At 58.1% G+C, this 19,021-nt stretch overlaps 1 protein-coding gene across 1 annotated transcript; it reads left to right on the forward strand.

The window, feature by feature from the left end:
• Positions 1 to 1,829: 1,829 nt before the first annotated feature.
• Positions 1,830 to 18,282, forward strand: SRRT (serrate, RNA effector molecule). Its single transcript, XM_074531458.1, has 23 exons — positions 1,830 to 1,972; positions 2,331 to 2,456; positions 3,252 to 3,377; positions 3,749 to 3,904; positions 4,728 to 4,916; positions 7,323 to 7,492; positions 8,460 to 8,629; positions 8,760 to 8,876; positions 9,229 to 9,316; positions 9,744 to 9,955; positions 10,002 to 10,124; positions 10,530 to 10,591; positions 10,714 to 10,792; positions 12,505 to 12,760; positions 13,133 to 13,165; positions 13,261 to 13,280; positions 13,402 to 13,593; positions 14,395 to 14,548; positions 15,782 to 15,975; positions 16,359 to 16,518; positions 16,760 to 16,852; positions 17,272 to 17,377; positions 18,074 to 18,282. Exons 2-23 carry the CDS (start codon positions 2,338 to 2,340, stop codon positions 18,147 to 18,149), a joined length of 2,895 nt encoding a protein of 964 aa, XP_074387559.1. The 5' UTR covers positions 1,830 to 1,972; positions 2,331 to 2,337; the 3' UTR covers positions 18,150 to 18,282.
• Positions 18,283 to 19,021: the final 739 nt, after the last annotated feature.

Raw genomic sequence — 19,021 nt, forward strand, 5'->3', positions numbered from 1 at the left:
ATCCCGAGGAAATCCCAAATCCACGGGGGTCCCAAAAGCCTTTTGGAAAGACCCCGAAAACTCCTTTGGAGGGAGTCCCCAAAAAATCCCTGAGGGTCCCAAAAATTCCCTGAGGGTCCCAAAAACTCCTTGGGGTCCCCAAAAAATCCACGAGGGCCCCAAAAATCTGGGAGAGATCCCAAAAACCCAGAGGAGGATCCCAAAACAATCCGGAGAAATCCCAAATCCAGGGGGTCCCGAAACCTTTTGGAAGGACCCCAAAAACTTCGGGCTGTTCCCCAAATTCCCCGCGGGGGTCCCAGCCCCGGTTCGGGGGTCCCTTCTCCTCCGGGGGGGTCCCGGCCGCCCCCCCCGCGCTGTTTTTGGGGGTCCCGGCGCCGTTTTTGGGGCGATTCGGGCTCGTTTGGGGCGGGCGGGGCCGCCCCTGCCCCTCCCCCCTCCCCCGCGACCCCTGCGACCCCCGAGGGGGGGGAAGGGGCGGGGTCCCCCCCCACAGGAAAGGAGCCCCCCCCCAAACCCCCCCCACAGGAAAGGAGCCTTTGTTCGGGGCTTCCCGGGAGGGACTGGGAGGAACTGGGAGGGACTGGGATGGACTGAGGGGGGAAACTGGGGGGCTGAAATGGAACTGGGATGGACTGGGATGGACTGGGATGGATTGGGATGGACTGAGGGGGGAAACTGGGAGGCTGAAATGGAACTGGGAGGGACTGGGGGGGACTGGGGGGTGAAACTGGGGGCCCAAAATGGAACTGGGAGGGACTGGGAGGGACTGGGGGTGAAACTGGGGGGCTGAAATGGAACTGGGAGGGACTGGGGGGCACTGGGAGGGATTTAGGGCACACTGGGGGTCGATTTATGACCTATTTTTGACCAGTACAGACCGGTACAAACTGGAACAGGCCTGCATGGGCCTGTTCAGACCAGTATGAGACCAGTACAAACTAGTACAAACCGGAAAGGGCCTGCACAGACCAGTAAAACCAGTACAGACCAGTACAGGCCTGCATGGGCCTGCACAGACCAGTACAAACCAGTACAGACCAGTACCCAATGTCACCAATCCCTGTGAGCATTCCTATGGTTCTGGGGGGCATTGGGGCCTTACTGGGAGTACTGGAGTGATACTGGGGGGCACTGGGAACACTGGAGAGCGCTGGGGTGATACCGGGAGGGCACTGGGAGAGCACTAGAGTGATACTGGGAGCACTGGGAGTGCACTGGCGTCACTGGGGTGATACTGGGAGGGCACTGGGAGAGCACTAGAGTGATACTGGGAGCACTGGGAGTGCACTGGCGTCACTGGGGTGATACTGGGAGCACCGGGAGGGCACTGGGGTCACTGGGGTGATACTGGGAGCACTGGGGTGTTACTGGGAGAGCACTGGAGCTATACTGGGAGCACTGGGAAGGCACTGAGAGGGGCACGGGCAAAATGGCGGCGCCCGTGGCGGCCTCAGAGCCGCTCTGCGCCTGCGCGGAGATCGCCGACGCAAAATGGCGGCGGCCCCCCCGTCACGTGACGCGCGCGGAGAAGATGGCGGGGCCCGGGGAGGGCGGGGCCTTCCCGCGCGCGGGAGCAGCCTCCAATGGGAAGGCGGCGGGTGCGCAGGCGCAGTCGGCGAGGAGCCATTTCCCCCCCTCAGGGACCATAGAGAGGAGCGCGGGCGGAGCGGCCCCCGCTACCATAGAGAGGAGCGCGGCCCCGACCGCTCCAGCGGCTCCCGGGAGGGCCTTGAGCTCCGCCTGGGGCCCCGACGGTTCCTTCGCACCGGAGCAGCCCCGGGTGAGGCTCCTGCGGGCGCGGGGCAGCCCCAGAGGCGGCTCCGTTCTCCCCCCGCTTCCACTCCCCTCGTTCCGCCGGCGCCATTTCGGCGGCGGCGGCGCCGCGCGACGTCACTTCCGGCGGAAGCGGCGCGGGCCGGAAGCGAGCGGGCGGCGAGCGGCGCGCGCGGGGCCGGGAGCGCGCGGGCAGGTCCGGGGGGTCCCCGCGTGACGTCACGGAGAGGGGCAGTGACGTCATAGAGGGGGTGCGATGGGGGGGGAGTCCCCAGGCTCGGGGGTCGGGGGTCTGGGGGAGGCCGCAAAGCATCACGGGAGGGGGCGGTGAGGGCCTGGGGGAGTCCAGGTGGTCACTCTGGGGGTCTCAGTGACCCTTGTGGTGTCCCCATGTCCCCCCAGGATGGGTGACAGTGACGACGAGTACCGGGTGGTCACTGTGGGGGCGTCTCAGTGCCCAGTGACCCCCTGGCGACAGAGCGGCCACTGCGGGCGGCAGTGACCCCTCGGTGACCCCTCGGTGAGCCCTCGGTGAGCCCTCGGTGTCCCCCCAGGCCAGCCATGGGTGACAGTGACGATGAGTACGACAGGCGGCGCAGGGACAAATTCCGGCGCGAGCGGAGCGACTACGAACGGTCCAGAGAGAGGGACGAGAGGAGGAGGGACGACTGGAGTGACCGGTGAGGGGACCGGGGGCACTGGGAGGGACTGGAGTGACCCCTGAGGGGACCGGGGGCACTGGGAGGGACTGGAGTGACCCCTGAGGGGACCGGGGGCACTGGGAGGGACTGGAGTGACCACTGAGGGGACCGGGAGCACTGGGAGGGACTGGAGTGGCCGGTGAGGGGACCGGGAGCACTGGGAGGGACTGGAGTGACCGGTGAGGGGACTGGGGGCACTGGGAGGGACTGGAGTGACCGGTGAGGGGACCGGGGGCACTGGGAGGGACTGGAGCGACCGGTGAGGGGACCGGGGGCACTGGGAGGGACTGGAGTGACCCCTGAGGGGACCGGGGGCACTGGGAGGGACTGGAGTGACCACTGAGGGGACCGGGAGCACTGGGAGGGACTGGAGTGGCCGGTGAGGGGACCGGGAGCACTGGGAGGGACTGGAGTGACCGGTGAGGGGACCGGGAGCACTGGGAGGGACTGGAGTGACCGGTGAGGGGACTGGGGGCACTGGGAGGGACTGGAGTGACCGGTGAGGGGACCAGGGGCACTGGGAGGGACTGGAGTGACCACTGAGGGGACCAGGGGCACTGGGAGGGACTGGAGTGACCACTGAGGGGACCAGGGGCACTGGGAGGGACTGGAGTGACCACTGAGGGGACCGGGAGCACCGGGGAGCGGCCCTGGGGGAATGAGAGGGACTGGGAGCTCCCTGGTTCCCGGTCTGAGGGTTCCTGGAGGGTTCCTGGTGCCCGGTTTTCCCCAGTTTAACCCAGTTTGCCCCAGTTTAACCCAGTTGATTTGCAGGGATTGGGAGCGGGGCCGCGAGCGCCGCAGCCGCGATTACCGGGACTACGACCGCACCCGGCGGGAGCGATTCTCCCCTCCCCGGCACGAGCTGAGCCCGCCGCAGAAACGGCTGAGAAGGGACTGGTGAGAGACTCCCAAAATAGCCCAGATTCACCCCAAAATTATCCCAGATACAGCTGAAATACACCCCAGGAATGGCTGTGGAGGGATTGGTGAGAGACCCCCAAAACAGCCCAAACTCACCCCAAAATTACCCCTGAGTGACCACTGTCCACTCTCAAGTGACCAGTGTCCCCTCTGTGGCTGCAGGGATGACCCCTGAGTGTCCCCATAGTGTCCACTCTGGCCACAGGGATGACCACAGCAGTGACCCCTGACCCCTGTGTGACCCCTGTGTGACCCCTGACCCCTGTGTGACCCCAGGGATGACCACAGCAGTGACCCCTGACCCCTGTGTGACCCCTGTGTGACCCCTGACCCCTGTGTGACCCCAGGGATGACCACAGCAGTGACCCGTACCACGGCGGGTACGAGCTGCCCTACGGGGGGGGCGGCGCCGGCCCCACCTACGGCCCCCCCCAGGCGCCCTGGGGACCCCACGAGATGCAGCAGCAGCTCCTGCAGCACCAGCTGCTGCCCATACAGGCCAGGTGAGCCAAAACGCCCTGAATTCACCCCAAAAAATGAGCCCAGACACCCCAAAACCTGCTCCAAAAACCCCGGAATTCCTGAGCCCAAAACTGCCCCAAACGGCCCCAAAACTGTGCGGGATCAGCCCCAGCTCCTGCAGCACCAGCTGCTGCCCATACAGGCCAGGTGAGCCAAAACGCCCTGAATTCACCCCAAAAAATGAGCCCAGACACCCCAAAACCTGCTCTGAAAATCCCGAACCTCTGTGAGATTCCTAAGCCCCAAAATCCCCCAAAATGGCCCTAAAACTCTGTGGCACGCAGCCCCAGCTCCTGCAGCACCGTACAGGCCAGGTGAGCCCCAAAATGCCCTGAATTCACCCCAAACCGCACTGTGGCCCCCCCAGGCTGGGCACCATCGCGGAGTTGGAGCTGGGCATGGCCCCCCCGGTGATGAGGATCCCGAATAATGACCCCAAACCCCCCAATAATGACCCCAAACCCCCTGATATCGATCCCAAACCCCCCAATAGTGACCCCAAACCCCCCGATATCCCCCGATAGTGACCCCAAACCCTGCGATTGAGACCCCAAACCCCCCAATAGTGACCCCAAACCCCCCAATGTCGATCCCAAATCCCCCAATAATGACCCCAAACCCCCCAACACCCTCCGATAGTGACCCCAACCCTGCGAGAGTGACCCCAAACCTCCCGATATCCCCCGATAGTGACCCCAAACCCTGCGATAGTGACCCCAAACCCCCCGATAGTGACCCCAAACCCCCCGATATCCATCCCAAACCCTGTGATAGTGACCCCAAGCCCCCCGCTATCGCCCCCAGGCTGGGCACCATCGCAGAAGTGGACCTGGGCATGGCGCCCCCGGTGATGAAGAGCTTCAAGGAGTTCCTGCTGTCCCTGGACGACGCCGTGGACGAGACGGAGGCGGTGAAACGTTACAACGACTACAAGCTGGACTTCCGGCGGCAGCAGCTGCAGGAGTTCTTCCTGGCCCACAAGGACGAGGAGTGGTACGTGATGGAACGGGTTCCGGAATGTTCCGTGAGCCAAAAATGGTCAAAGAGCCCCCAAAAATCCTGGGAGACCCCAAAAATCCTGGGAGACCCCAAAAAATCCTGGCCCACAAGGACGAGGAGCGGTACGTGCTGGAGGGGGGTTCTGGAATGTTCTGTGCTCCAAATATCTGATTCTGCACCCCAAAAATGTCCTGGGAGACCCCAAAAACTTTGAGACGCTCCAAAAATCCTGGCCCATGAGAAGCGGTACGTGCCAAGGGGGCGTTCCGGAATGTTCTGTGCTCCAAAAAACGTCCTGGGAACCCCAAAAATCCAATTCTGCACCCCAAAAATGTCCTGGGAGACCCCAAAAATTGTCCTGGGAGACCCCAAAAATCTTGGCTCTCAAAGAGAGGTATGTGCCAGGGGATTCCAGAACATTCTGTGCCCCAAAAACAGCCCAAAAGCCCCAAAAATGGCCCAAGAGCCCTTAGGACCTTTTTGGGGTGGATTTGTGTGGATTTTGGGGTCTCTCCAGGTTTAACGCTTCCCTTCTCCCCCAGCACCCTCAGGACCATTTTGGGGTGAATTTGGGGTAGTTTTGGGGTGTCTGCAGGATTAACGCTCCCCCACCACTCTCGGGGCAGTTTTGGGGCCATTTTGGGGTGGTTTTGGGGCATTTTTTGGAGTCTCTGCTGGTTTAACGCTTCCCCTCTCTCAGCACTCTCAGAGCTGGATTTGGGGCAGTTTTGGGGTGAATTTGGGGCAGTTTTGGGGTGAATTTGGGGCAGTTTTGGGATATATTTTGGGGTGTATTTTGGGATGGATTTTTGGGGTCTCTCCAGGTTTAACTCTTCTCCCCCAGCGCCCTCAGGGCAGTTTTGGGGTGAATTTGGGGTAGTTTTGGGGCTGGATTTGGGGCAGTTTTGGGGTGGATTTTGGGGTGGATTTTGGGGATTTTTAACGCTTCCCTTCTCCCCCAGCACCCTGAGGAGCCGCTCTGGAGCCGCCGGGCGGGGCAGGCCGAGAGGGCAGATTTGGGGTGGTTTTGGGTGGATTTTGGGGTAATTTTGGGGTGTGATTTTGGGTTTAACGCTTCCCTTCTCCCCCAGCACCCCGAGGAGCCGCTCTGGAGCCGCCGGGCGGGGCAGGCAGAGAGGGCGGGGCCGCGCACAATGCGGCGAGGTCTCAGTGCAGGACGTAGCCAGGGACTTTTGTTATTTTATTTTTTTTGGGGGGGTTTGCCCAAAAAAAAAAAAACCCAAAAAAAACCGCGGCCGATTTTCGGGGTTTTTAAAAGCGCCGCAGTTTTCGGGGCCCGGCGGACGGCGACGCTCGCGGCGAGTGTAGGTATGAGCATTCCCCCCGACCCCCCACGGGACACCTGACAACACCTGGAACACACCTGGAACGCCCTCTGAGAGCCCCAAAACAGCCCAGAAACACCCCGAAAACACCCTGGAAATGCCATCCCAAAATACCCTGAAACAGCCCAGAAACACCCCAAAACCACCCTGGAAACGCCATCCCAAAATACCCCAAAACAACCCAGAAATGCCCCAAAAGAACCCTGGAAATGCTCTCAAAATATCCATCAAAACCAGCCCAGAATCCGCCAAAAACGATACTGGAAGTTCCCCTAAACTGCATCAAAATTATGCCTGAATGCTTTGAAATTACCCCAAAATACGATAAAAACTGTGTAAAAGCGCCCAAAAATGTACCTGAAAGCATCCACAAACCTGCATTCGATGCACGTGTAAAAGCACCCCCAAAAATGTAAAAAGCAGCCCTAAAAATGCCCCTGACAATGTCTCAAAACACCCCCAAAAATGCACCGTTAACAATGTCCCTGAAAACATCTCAAAGCACCCCAAAAATGCAAAAAACGTCCCTGAAAAACATCCCTGAAAATGTCTCAAAGTACCCCCAAAAATGCAGAAAGCAGCCTGGAAAACATCCCTGAAAATGTCTCAAAGCACCTCCAAAAATGCAAAAAACAGCCCTAAAAAAAGCCCCTGTAAATGTCTTAAATTCAGACCCAAATTCTCTCCAAATTCAGACACAAATTCTCCCAATTTCAAACCCAAATTCTCCCAATTTCAAACCCAAATTCTCCCAATTTCAAACCCAAGTTCTTCCAATTTCACACCCAAATTCTCCCAATTTCAGACCCAAATTCTTCCAATTTCACACCCAAATTTCCCTAAATTCAGACCCAAATTCTCCCAATTTCAGACCCAAAATTGGCCAAATTCAGACCCAAATTCGAGTCCCCCACCCCTCCCTCTCCCCATTCCCCAAACTCTCCATCCCCAAACCCCCCAATTTTGGGGGCTCCCCTCCATCACCGTGCGGGCCGGGGGGGTTCCTTGCGGCCCCCTGAGCCCCATTTTCTCCCTTTTTCACCCCAATTCCCAGGTTTCGCTCCAAGTACCACCCGGACGAGGCCGGCAAGCGGCAGCAGGAGGCCCAGGCCGCCCTCAGGAACCGCCTGGGCGTGTTCCTGTACTTGTGGGAGCACGGCTGGTTCGACAACCTGCTGCTGGACATCGACCGCGCCCCCCAGATCATCAAAACGCTCGATGCAGGTACCCCCGGGGCGCCCCCAGACCCAAAATCGCTTTTTGGATCCCCCCAGAGACGCCCGGTGCGGGTGGTGGCTGAAAATAGCTGGGGAAATTCACACCGATGTGCACCAAATGGGTCATGAGGGGCATGGAAATGGCCGCAAAGGGCCTTTGGGATGCACCAAAAATATCCTTGATGGCCCAAAAATATCGTCAATGTCCAAAATATCCCTCTCTGACACCCCAAAAATCCCTCCCTGACACTCCACAAAAGTCTCCTAACGTCTCCTTAAAATCACTCCATAAAATCTTCCTGATGCTCCAGAAACATTTCAGACTCAAACTTCGGGGGTTTGGACCGATTTTGGGGTGGTTTTGCTCAATTTCTGAGTTTCTTGACCCATGTTTGGGTGTTTCTGCCCCACTTCTGAACTTCCTGATCCATTTTTGAGTGTTTCTAAGGGATTTCTAAGAGTTTTGAACTTACTTTTGGGTGGTTTTAGTCCGTTCTGGAGAGTTCTTGAGAACAGAAGCTGTGAGGGGAGAAAAAGGCGGGAAAACGTGAGGGGAGGAAAAAGGCGGGAAGACGTGAGGGGAGAAAAAGGCGGGAAAACGTGAGGGGAGAAAAAGGCGGGAAAACGTGAGGGGAGAAAAAGGCGGGAAAACGTGAGGGGAAAAAAAGACAAAGTGTGAGAGAAGAAAAATGAAATGCGAGGGGAGAAAAAGGGAGGAAAACTGAGGGGAGAAAAAAGTGAGGGAATGGTGTGGAGGGAAGTCATGAGGACTTTTTCTCCACTTTTCTTCATTTTTCCAGCGGTGATTAAGATGGAAGGGGAACGGATCCATCCCTTTCTCAATTTTTATTGCTGTTTCCAGCAATTTTTTCCCCATTTTTTTAGCTGTGTTTGCCCCATTTTTTTTACCTGCCTTTACCCCAGTTTTGGCCATTTCTAACCCATTTTTCGCCGTTTTCTCCCCATTTTTCCAGCGGTGATCAAGATGGAGGGGGGCACGGAGCACGACCTGCGGATCCTGGAGCAGGAGGAGGAGGAGGAGCGGGCTGAGAAGGCCGAAGGCCCCAAAAAGGAGGAGCCGCGGCCCCCAGAGCCCCCCGGGAAAGGCCCGGCCGAGCGCCCCGACGGCGACGACAGTGCCAAGGTTGGAGGGATTTGGGGCTCACGGGGAGGTTTTGGGGTCCCTTTTGCCTCTGGGGTATTTTTTAGGAGTCTCTATTGGGGTCTCTTGTTCTTTTGGGATCCCCTTTGACCCCCCTGCTCTCTCCCCACAGGCTGAAGGGGCGGAGCCAGGGGCGGAGCCTGTGGCAGGGGCAGGGCCAGAGGAGGAAGAGGAGGGGCCAGACAAGGGGCCCAAGGCTGAGGAAGGCGACAAGGAGGGCGGGGCCAAGGTCAGTGGCCACACCCCCAGGGACCACACCCCACAAAGCTCCACCCCCAGCATCACCACAGTGAGGCTGATGAAGCCCTGCTGCTTTTCTAGTAACCACACCCTTTTCCTATCAAACCACACCCCTTTCTAACAAGCCACACCCTTTTCTGGTAGCCACACCCCTTTCTGCTAAGCCCCACCTCCCCAACAGCCCTTCCCCATGGCGAGCCCTTCCTCTCTACATAAGCCACACCCCTTTTCATGCTGCGCTCCTTATAGGCTCCTCCCACCTTTATAAAGCCCTTCAATCCCTTGCCTTTATGCAAGCCCCGCCCCTTTATTCAAGTTCCGCCCTCTGGCGCCCCCTGCAGGCACGGCCGCGTCAGCGCAGCCGGGACAGCGAGGACGGGGACAGCGACAGCGGGGACAGCGAGGGGACACGGAGAGAGCCCGGGAAAGGTGAGGGGACACCGGGGACACGGGGGACACAGGGGACACTGGGGACATTCAGGGGGGACACGGAGGGAGCCCGGGAAAGGTGAGGGGACACAGGGGACATTCAGGGGGGACACAGGGGGGACACACAGGGGACAGTGACAGCAGGAACAATGAGGGGAGCACACAGAGAGGGGGCCTGGGGGGTCCTTGAGGGAACACTGGGGACAATCAGGGGGTTTGGGGTCTCTGGGTGGGCTTTGGGGGCTCTGGGGTGAGGTTTGGGGGCTCTGGGGGTATTTGGGGTCTATGGGGGGGTTTAGGTTCTCTGGGAGTGTATTTGGGGTGGGGGTCTCTGGGGTTTCTGCCATCCCGGTGATTTTGGGGGGGGGTCTCCATGCTGCATTTCCGGAGCGTCCCCACGACCCCCCCCCCATCCGTGTCCCCCCAGAGGAGGCCAAGGAGGACAAAGCCCCCCCCGAGGACACGGCCGGGACCCCTCCCCCCGCGGGCGGCGCCCCCTCCCCTCCCCCCAAGGCCAAGGAGGGCCCAGGGGGGGCCCCGGGCGGGGGTCCCGAGGCCCGGCCGAGACCCCTGCACAAAACGTGCTCGTTGTTCATGAGGAACATCGCCCCCAACATCGCCCAGGCCGAGATCGTGGCGGTGAGAGGGGGAAAAATACCCTAAAATATCCTAAAATACCCAAAAACCCCAAAAACCACCCCCAAATACCCCAAAATCACCCCAAAATACCCCAAAACCCCTGCACAAAACGTGCTCACTGTTCATGAGGAACATCGCCCCCAACATCGCCCAGGCCGAGATCGTGGCGGTGAGAGGGGGAAAAATACCCTGAAATACCCAAAAACCCCAAAAAACACCCCAAAATCACCCCAAAATACCCCAAAAACCACCCCAAAATACCCCAAAACCCCCCAAACCCCTGCACAAAACGTGCTCGTTGTTCATGAGAGGGGGAAAAATTACCCAAGAATACCCAAAAATACCCAAAAACCCACCCAAAAAAACCCAAAAAACAGCCCTTGGACCTCTAGAAAACCCCAAAAAACAGAGATCATGGTGGTGAGGGGGGGTCCTGGGGGAGGTGTGCCCCCCAAAACCCCCAAAGGGCCCCCAAAAAACCCCTGAGCCCCCAAAATCCCCCTGAAACTCCCAAAAACCCCAAAGGGCCCCCCAAAAACCTCAAAAAACCCCAAAACTCCTTTTTTTTCCCCAGCTGTGCAAGCGCTACCCCGGGTTCATGCGCGTGGCGCTGTCGGAGCCGCAGCCCGAGAGGAGGTGAGGGCGCTTTGGGGTGAATTCGGGGCAATTTGGGGTTTTTAGGGGGGGTCGGGAGGGGCTGGGTGTGTTTTGGGTGTAATTTTGGGGTTTTTGGGGCTCACAGGAAGTTTTTCTCTCAGGTTCTTCAGGAGGGGCTGGGTGACCTTCGACCGCAGCGTCAACATCAAGGAGATTTGCTGGAGCCTGCAGAACATCCGGGTGCGTTTTGGGGCAAATTCCGTGGATTTGGGGTGCTTTCCGTGGGTTCTGAGGGGATTTTGGTGGATTTTGAGGCGATTCCGATGGATTTTTGTGGTTTTGAGCTCCATGAGTGTGAGCTGAGCCCCGCCATGACCCAGGCTGGGTTTTGGGGCAGTTTTGAAGAGACTTTAATGGATTTTGGGGTGGTTTTAATGGATTTTGAGGTGATTCTGATGGATTTTGGTGTGATTTTGATGGATTTTGAGGTGATTCTGATGGATTTTGGGGTGATTCTCGTGGATTTTTGTGGTTTTCAGCTCCGTGAGTGCGAGCTGAGCCCCGCCATGACCCAGGCTGGGTTTTGGAGTGGTTTTGAAGAAATTTTAATGGATTTTGAGGTGTTTTTGATGGATTTTGGGGTGGTTTTGATGGATTTTGAGGTGATTCTGATGAATTTTGGGGTGATCCTCATGGATTTTTGTGGTTTTCAGCTCCATGAGTGCGAGCTGAGCCCCGCCATGACCCAGGCTGGGTTTTGAAGAAATTTTAATGGATTTTGGGGTGGTTTTGATGGATTTTGAGATGATTCAGATGAATTTTGGGGTGATTCTCATGGATTTTTGTGGTTTTCAGCTCCGTGAGTGCAAGCTCAGCCCGGGTGTGAACCGGGACCTGACGTGGCGCGTCCCGAACATCTCGGGGCTGGGTTTTGGTGGATTTTTGGGATATTTTGATGAATATTTTTTGCTGTTTTTGGTCCGTTTCAGCTCCGTGAGTGCGAGCTGAGCCCCGCCATGACCCAGGCTGGGTTTTGGAGCGGTTTTGAAGAAAATTTAATGGATTTTGGGGTGGTTTTAATGGATTTTGGTGCGATTTTGATGGATTTTGGGGTGATTCTGATGAATTTTGGGGTGATTCTGATGAATTTTGGGGTGATTCTCATGGATTTTTGTGGTTTTGAGCTCCATGAGTGCGAGCTGAGCCCCGCCATGACCCAGGCTGGGTTTTGGAGCGGTTTTGAAGAGATTTTAATGGATTTTGGGGTGGTTTTGATGGATTTTGAGGTGATTCTGATGGATTTTGGGGTGATTCTGATGAATTCTGGGGTGATTCTCATGGATTTTTGTGGTTTTGAGCTCCGTGAGTGTGAGCTGAGACTGGGTGTGAACCGGGACCTGACACGGTGTGTCCTGAACATCTCGGGGCTGGGTTTTGATGGAGTTTTGGGTTATTTTGATGAATATTTTTTGCTGTTTTTGGTGCATTTCAGCTCCACGAGTGTGAGCTGAGCCCCGCCATGACCCAGGCTGGGTTTTGGAGCAGTTTTGAGGAGATTTTAATGGATTTTGGGGTGGTTTTAATGGATTTTGGGGTGGTTTTGATGGATTTTAGTGTGATTTTGATGGATTCTGGGGTGATTCTCATGGATTTTTGTGGTTTTCAGCTCCGCGAGTGCGAGCTGAGCCCCGGCGTGAACCGGGACCTGACGCGGCGCATCCCGAACATCTTGGGGCTGGGATTTGGTGGATTTTTGGGGTATTTTGATGGATTTTGATGGGGTTTTTTGCTGTTTTTGGTGCGTTTCAGCTCCGCGAGTGCGAGCTGAGCCCCGGCGTGAACCGGGACCTGACGCGGCGCGTGCGCAACGTCTCAGGGCTGGGTTTTGGTGGATTTTTGGGGGATTTTGATGGATTTTGATGGGGTTTTTTGCTGTTTTTGGTGCGTTTCAGCTCCGCGAGTGCGAGCTGAGCCCCGGCGTGAACCGGGACCTGACGCGGCGCGTGCGCAACGTCTCGGGGCTGACGCAGCACCGGCCCATCGTGCGCCACGACATCAAGCTGGCGGCGCGCCTGGTGCAGGCCCTGGACGCCCGCAGCGCGCCTCTGGAGCCCCCCCGGCGCCACCGCGGGCGGGGACACGGCCGGGGACACGGGAGGGGACGGCACGGGAGGGGACAGCGAGCCCCCGCCCGCCCCCGAGCCCGGGGTGAGCGACACGGACAGAGCGGGGCACCGGGGGACAGAGGGGGGTCCCCATCAATGTCCCCAGTGTCCCCAGGGGAGCCCCAGTGTCCCCATCAATGTCCCCAGGGGATCCCCAGTGTCCCCATTAATGTCCCCATTGATGTCCCCACTGTCCCCAATGCAGGCCCAGAAGCCGGTGCTGCGGCACATCACGGGTGATGTCCCCAATGTCCCCAGTGTCCCCAGGGGAGCCCCAGTGTCCCCATTAATGTCCCCAGTGTCCCCATTAATGTCCCCGGTGTCCCCATTAATGTCCCGAGTGTCCCCAGGGGAGGCCCAGTGTCTCCATTAATGTCCCCAGGGTTCCCATTGATGTCCCCATTGCCGTTCCCAGGCCCAGAACCCGGTGCTGCGGCACATCCCCAGTGTCCCCATTGATGTCCCCATTGATGTCCCCAATGTCGCCATTGATGTCCCCAGTGTCCCCAATGTCCCCATTGATGTCCCCATTGCCGTCCCCAGGCCCAGAACCCGGTGCTGCGGCACATCCCCAATGTCCCCATTAATGTCCCCGATGTCCCCAATGTCCCCATTGCAGGCCCAGAACCCGGTGCTGCGGCACATCCGCAGTGTCCCCATTGATGTCCCCATTGCTGTTCCCAGGCCCAGAACCCGGTGCTGCGGCACATCACCGATTACCTGATCGAGGAGGTGAGCGCCGAGGAGGAGGAGCTGCTGGGGCAGGGACAGGGACAGGGACAGGGACAGGGCCAGGGCGCGGCCCCGGCCGAGGACGCCGCCCGCGAGACCAACCCGGCCGAGGTCACCGTGGAGCGCGACGAGAAGCTGCTCAAGGTGCGTCCCCAGGGTCCCCAGGGTGTCCCCAGGGTGTCCCCAAGGTGTGCCCAAAGTGTGCCCAAAGTGTCCCCAGTGTATCCTCAGAGTGTGCCCAAAGTGTCCCCAAGGCATTCCCAGTTGTGTCCCCAAAGTGTCCCCCAGTATCTTCAGGGTGTCCCCAAGGTGTCTCCAAAGTGTCTTCAGAAGTGTCCCCAAAAATGTCCCCAAAGCATCCCTAGTGTCCCTGATGTCCCCAATGTCCCCAATCCCCCCAGTGTCCCCTCAATGTCCCCAATGTCCCTCAGTGTCCCCAAATGTCCCCAATGTCCCCTCAATGTCCCCACATGTCCACAGTGTCCCCACATGTCCCCATTGTCCCCCAATGTCCCCAATTGTCCCCAATGTCCCCAGGTGCTGGACCGGCTGCTGCTCTACCTGCGCATTGTGCACTGTGCATTCAATGTCCCCAATGTCCCCAAATGTCCCCAGTGTCCCTCAGTGTCCCCAAATGTCCCCAAATGTCCCTCAGTGTCCCCAATTGTCCCCAATGTCACCAGGTGCTGGACCGGCTGCTGCTCTACCTGCGCATCGTGCACTGTCCGTTCAATGTCCCCTCAATGTCCCCAATGTCCCTCAGTGTCCCCACATGTCCACAGTGTCCCCAAATGTCCCCAGTGCCCCTCAGTGTCCCTAAATGTCCCCAATGTCCCCAGGTGCTGGACCGGCTGCTGCTCTACCTGTGCATCGTGCACTGTCCATTCAATGTCCCCAATGTCCCCAATTGTCCCCAATGTCCCCAATTGTCCCCAATGTCCCCAGGTGCTGGACCGGCTGCTGCTCTACCTGCGCATCGTGCACTCGGTCGATTACTACAACACCTCCGAGTACCCCAACGAGGACGAGATGCCCAACAGGTGCGGGATCATCCACGTGCGGGGCCCGCTGCCGCCCAACCGCGTGTCCCACGGCGAAGGTGAGCCCAAAAACCCCAAATTTACCCCAAAATAACAGCCTAGACATCCCCCGAACCCAACCGCGTGTCCCACGGCGAAGGTGAGCCCAAAAACCCCAAATTTACACAAATAACCCCAAAAACCAGCCTAGAAATCCCCTGAACCAAACCGTGGGTCACATGGAGAAGGTGAGCCAAAAAATAACCCAAAAAATAACTCCAGAATTCCCCAAATTCACCCCAAAACCTGTCCCCAGTGTCCGAGTGGCAGCGCGGCTTCGAGGTGCGCCTGGCCCTGGCTCTGTCCCCGAGGAGGAGGCGCAGTTTGATGGGGGTTTTCGGGGTTTTTTGGGGTTTTTGGATATTTTACCCTTTCCCAATGTCCCCAATGTCCCCAATGTCCCCGTGTCCCCAGTGACAGAGTGGCAGCGCGGGTTTGAGGCGCGCCTGGCGCCCCTGCTGGCCGGGCCCGGCTCTGTCCCCGAAGAGGAGGCGCAGTTTGATGGGGATTTTTGGGGTTTTTTGGGGTTTTTGGATATTTTAGCCATTCCCAATGTCCCCAATGTCCCCAATGTCCCCGTGTCCCCAGTGTCCGAGTGGCAGCGTGGTTTCGAGGCGCGCCTGGCGCCGCTGCTGGCCGGCCCTGGCTCTGTCCCCGAGGAGGAGGCGCAGTTTGATGGGGATTTTGGGGTTTTTTCGGAGTTTTTGGGGTTTTTGTCACTCTGAGTGTCCCCAATGTCCCCGTGTCCCCAGTGACAGAGTGGCAGCGTGGTTTCGAGGCGCGCCTGGCGCCCCTGCTGGCCGGCCCCGGCTCCGTCCCCGAGGAGGAGGCGCAGTTTGATGGGGGTTTTTGGGGTTTTTTCGGGGTTTTTTGGATTTTTTGGATATTTTACCCATTCCCAATGTCCCCAATGTCCCCGTGTCCCCAGTGACAGAGTGGCAGCGTGGGTTCGAGGCGCGCCTGGCGCCCCTGCTGGCCGGGCCCGGCTCCGTCCCCGAGGAGGAGGCGCAGTTTGATGGGGGTTTTTGGGGTTTTTGGGTATTTTACCCATTCTCAATGTCCCCAATGTCCCCAATGTCCCCAATGTCCCCAATGTCCCCGTGTCCCCAGTGACAGAGTGGCAGCGTGGTTTCGAGGCGCGCCTGGCGCCCCTGCTGGCCGGCCCTGGCTCCGTCCCCGAGGAGGAGGCGCAGTTTGATGGGGTTTTTGGGGTTTTTGTCACTCTGAGTGTCCCCGTGTCCCCGTGTCCCCAGTGTCCGAGTGGCAGCGTGGTTTCGAGGCGCGCCTGGCGCCGCTGCTGGCCGGGCCCGGCTCTGTCCCCGAGGAGGAGGCGCAGCGCCTCGGCCGCAAGGACCCCGAGCAGGAGCTGGAGAAGTTCGTGAGCGCCAACACGCAGGAGCTGGGCAAGGACAAGTGGCTGTGTCCCCTCAGCGGCAAGAAGTTCAAGGTGGGGACGTTGGGGACACCTTGGGGACATCATTGGGGATGGACAGGAACCCTTGGGGACACACACGGGGCACACGCAGGAGCTGGGCAAGGACAAGTGGCTGTGTCCCCTCAGTGGCAAGAAGTTCAAGGTGGGGACACTGGGGACACCCTGGGGACATTGGGGACATCATTGGGGACGGACAGGAGCCATTGGGGACAGACACGGGACACACAGGGCACGCGCAGGAGCTGGGCAAGGACAAGTGGCTCTGTCCCCTCAGCGGGGGACACTGGGGACAGTGGGGAGTCGTCCCCAATCCTGTCGTTGTCCCCAATGTCCCCAAATGTCCCCAATGCCATGGATGTCCCTGGATGTCCCCAATGTCCCCTCGATGTCCCCAGGGCCCCGAGTTCGTGCGCAAGCACATCTTCAACAAGCACGGGGACAAGATGGGCGCCGTGCGCAAGGAGGTTTTGTTCTTCAACAATTTCCTGATGGACCCCAAGCGCCCGGCCCTGCCCGAGGGGGGCAAGGGGGGGCCCGGAGGGGGGCCCAACGCAGGTCAGTGTCACCTGTGTGTCACCTGTGTGTCACCTGTGTGTCACCTGAGTGTCACCTGTGTCACCCCTGTGTCACCTGTGCCATCCCTGTGTCACCCCTGGGCTCTGTGTGTCACCCCTGTGTCACCTCAGTGTCACCTGTGTCACCTCAATGTCACGTGTCACCTGTGTGTCACCTGTGTTTCACCTGAGTGTCACCTGTGTGACCCCTGTGTGACCCCGTGACCCCTCTCTGACCCCAGGTCTGAGCCCGGGGGGGCTCCCGTACCCCCCCCAGTCCCCCCAGGGGTTGATGCCCTACGGGACCCCCCGGCCGCCCATGCTGGGATACGGAGGTACCAAAACGGGGAGAATTGGGGGAAAACTGGGGGATTTGGGGGCGTTTTGGGAGGGATTCAGGGGGCTGGGGGATTTCAGAGAATTTTAGGGGGGGGTTGGGAGGATTTTGGGGTGTTTGTGGGATTTTTGGGGGGTTTTGGAGGGAGTTTGGGGGGGACATGGGGATTTGGGGGCGGTTTCAGGGGATATTTTGGGGGACATTTTGGTTGTTTTTTTGGTTGGTTTTTTTCGATATTTTTGGGTGTTTTTAACCCCTTGTTTCCCACAGGATCCCACCCATACCCCCCGGGCCCTATGGGGGATTTGGGGTTTTTTTAGGGATATTTTTGGAAGATTTTTTTTGGGGATATTTTTGGGATATTTTGGAAGATTTTGGGAATATTTTTGGGTACATTTAACCCCTTGTTTCCCACAGGATCCCACCCATACCCCCCCGGGCCCTACGGGGGTCGCGGCAGCTACGACTCCTTCCGGGGTCAGGGCGGGGCCGGGGGCGGGTACCTGAACAAACCCCGCAGCAGGTGAGGCACGGGGACCCCGAAAACGGGCACGGGGACCCCGAAATTGGGATTGGGGGCACTGAAAATGGGGAGGGGGACCCCAAAAATGGGGGGTGGGAATTGTGGGGTCCCAATTTGGGGTCTGGGACAGGCCAGGGTGGATTTTGGGTTGGGTTTGGGGTGGATTTTGGGTCAGGGTGGATTTTGGGGTTGGGTTGGGGGTGGTTTCAGGCTGTATTTTGGGGTGTAATTGGGGTGGGTTTTGGGTATTTTGTATTTTGGATTTTGTATTTTGGTATTTTGGATTTTGTATTTTGAGTATTTTTGAGCTGTGTTTTGGGGGTGTATTTTGGGGTGGTTTTGGGTGATTTCGGGCTGTATTTCAGGGTGTATTTTGGGCTGTTTTATGGATGGTTTGGGGATGTATTTTGGGGATTTCTGAGCTTTATTTGGGCGGTATTTTGGGTGTATTTTAGGGTCTATTTTGGGCTTTATTTTGGGGCGCATTTGGGCTGTATTTTGGGGTGTACTGTGGCTGTTTTAGGGTGTATTTTGGGATGATTTTGGGGTGATTTTGGGCAATTTTGGGGCTGTATTTCCGGGTGTATTTGGGCTGTATTTTGGGCGATTTTGGGGTATATTTTAGAGTGTATTACGGGTTGGTTTTTGGGTGATTTTGGGCTGATTTTGTTCCGTTTTGGCGTTTTCTGCCCCCAGGATGGTGCGGGGCGACCCCCGGGCCATCGTCGAGTACCGGGACCTGGACGCCCCCGAGGACGTCGATTTCTTCTGACCCTCCCCCACCCGGGCCCCCCTTTTGATACGCCGCCGCCCCTCCCCCCTTTGTACGGCCCCGCCCCCAAACCCCCAAAAAACCCCCAAATTCCCTCAATAAAGTGGCCCCGCCCACACCAGGGACACGGCGCCTTTCTGGGGATTTTGGGTGAATTGTTTGGAATTTGGGATTCATTTTAAGGCAGTTTTGGGGTGATTTTGGGTTAATTTTTGGGATTTTGAGTGAATTTTGGGGTATTTTGAGCTCACTGAAAGCAGGGCCATCCCTAAGCCCCGCCCCATGATGTAACACACTGACTAAACTTGATCGTTTATTGGTTCGCGATTCTGGCACCGCGGCCAATCAGCGGCGTGGCCCTGACCCTCAGCCAATCAGGAGCAAGAGGGTAGAGGAGGCGGCGCACCATTGGCTGTCGCCCAGCAACAGCCGTGGCGTCAGAGGGAGTGCATATTCGCACCCAATCAGCAGCGAGGATGCGGCAGGGAGCGTTCCCATTGGGCGGCAGCTCCACCAATGAGGGCTGGGGGAGGAGCCTTGGGTCTTAAAGGGCAGCGCCCAAATGGGAGTGGTGACCTCCCGGTGACCCCGATGGTCACTTCGGTCACTCCCAGTGACTCCAGGCCATTAAAAAAATCTTTAAAAAACCCAAAACCCCCCTTAAAAACTCCAAAATACCTTAAAAATAAAAAAAATCCTCCAAAAACCCCAAATCCCCTGATTTCACCCCAAAATCCCTTCCGCCGCCCAGGGCTGTCGAGCCCCCTCCCGATGAATTCTGGGGTCCTCCACACGGGTTCAGGGTGATTTTGATGATTTTTGAGTTCCCATGGATGATATTTGAGTGGTTCTGATGATTTTTGGGTAATTTT

This window comes from Zonotrichia albicollis, chromosome 36 (assembly GCF_047830755.1).
Source record: "Zonotrichia albicollis isolate bZonAlb1 chromosome 36, bZonAlb1.hap1, whole genome shotgun sequence".
NCBI classification, from domain to species: domain Eukaryota; kingdom Metazoa; phylum Chordata; class Aves; order Passeriformes; family Passerellidae; genus Zonotrichia; species Zonotrichia albicollis.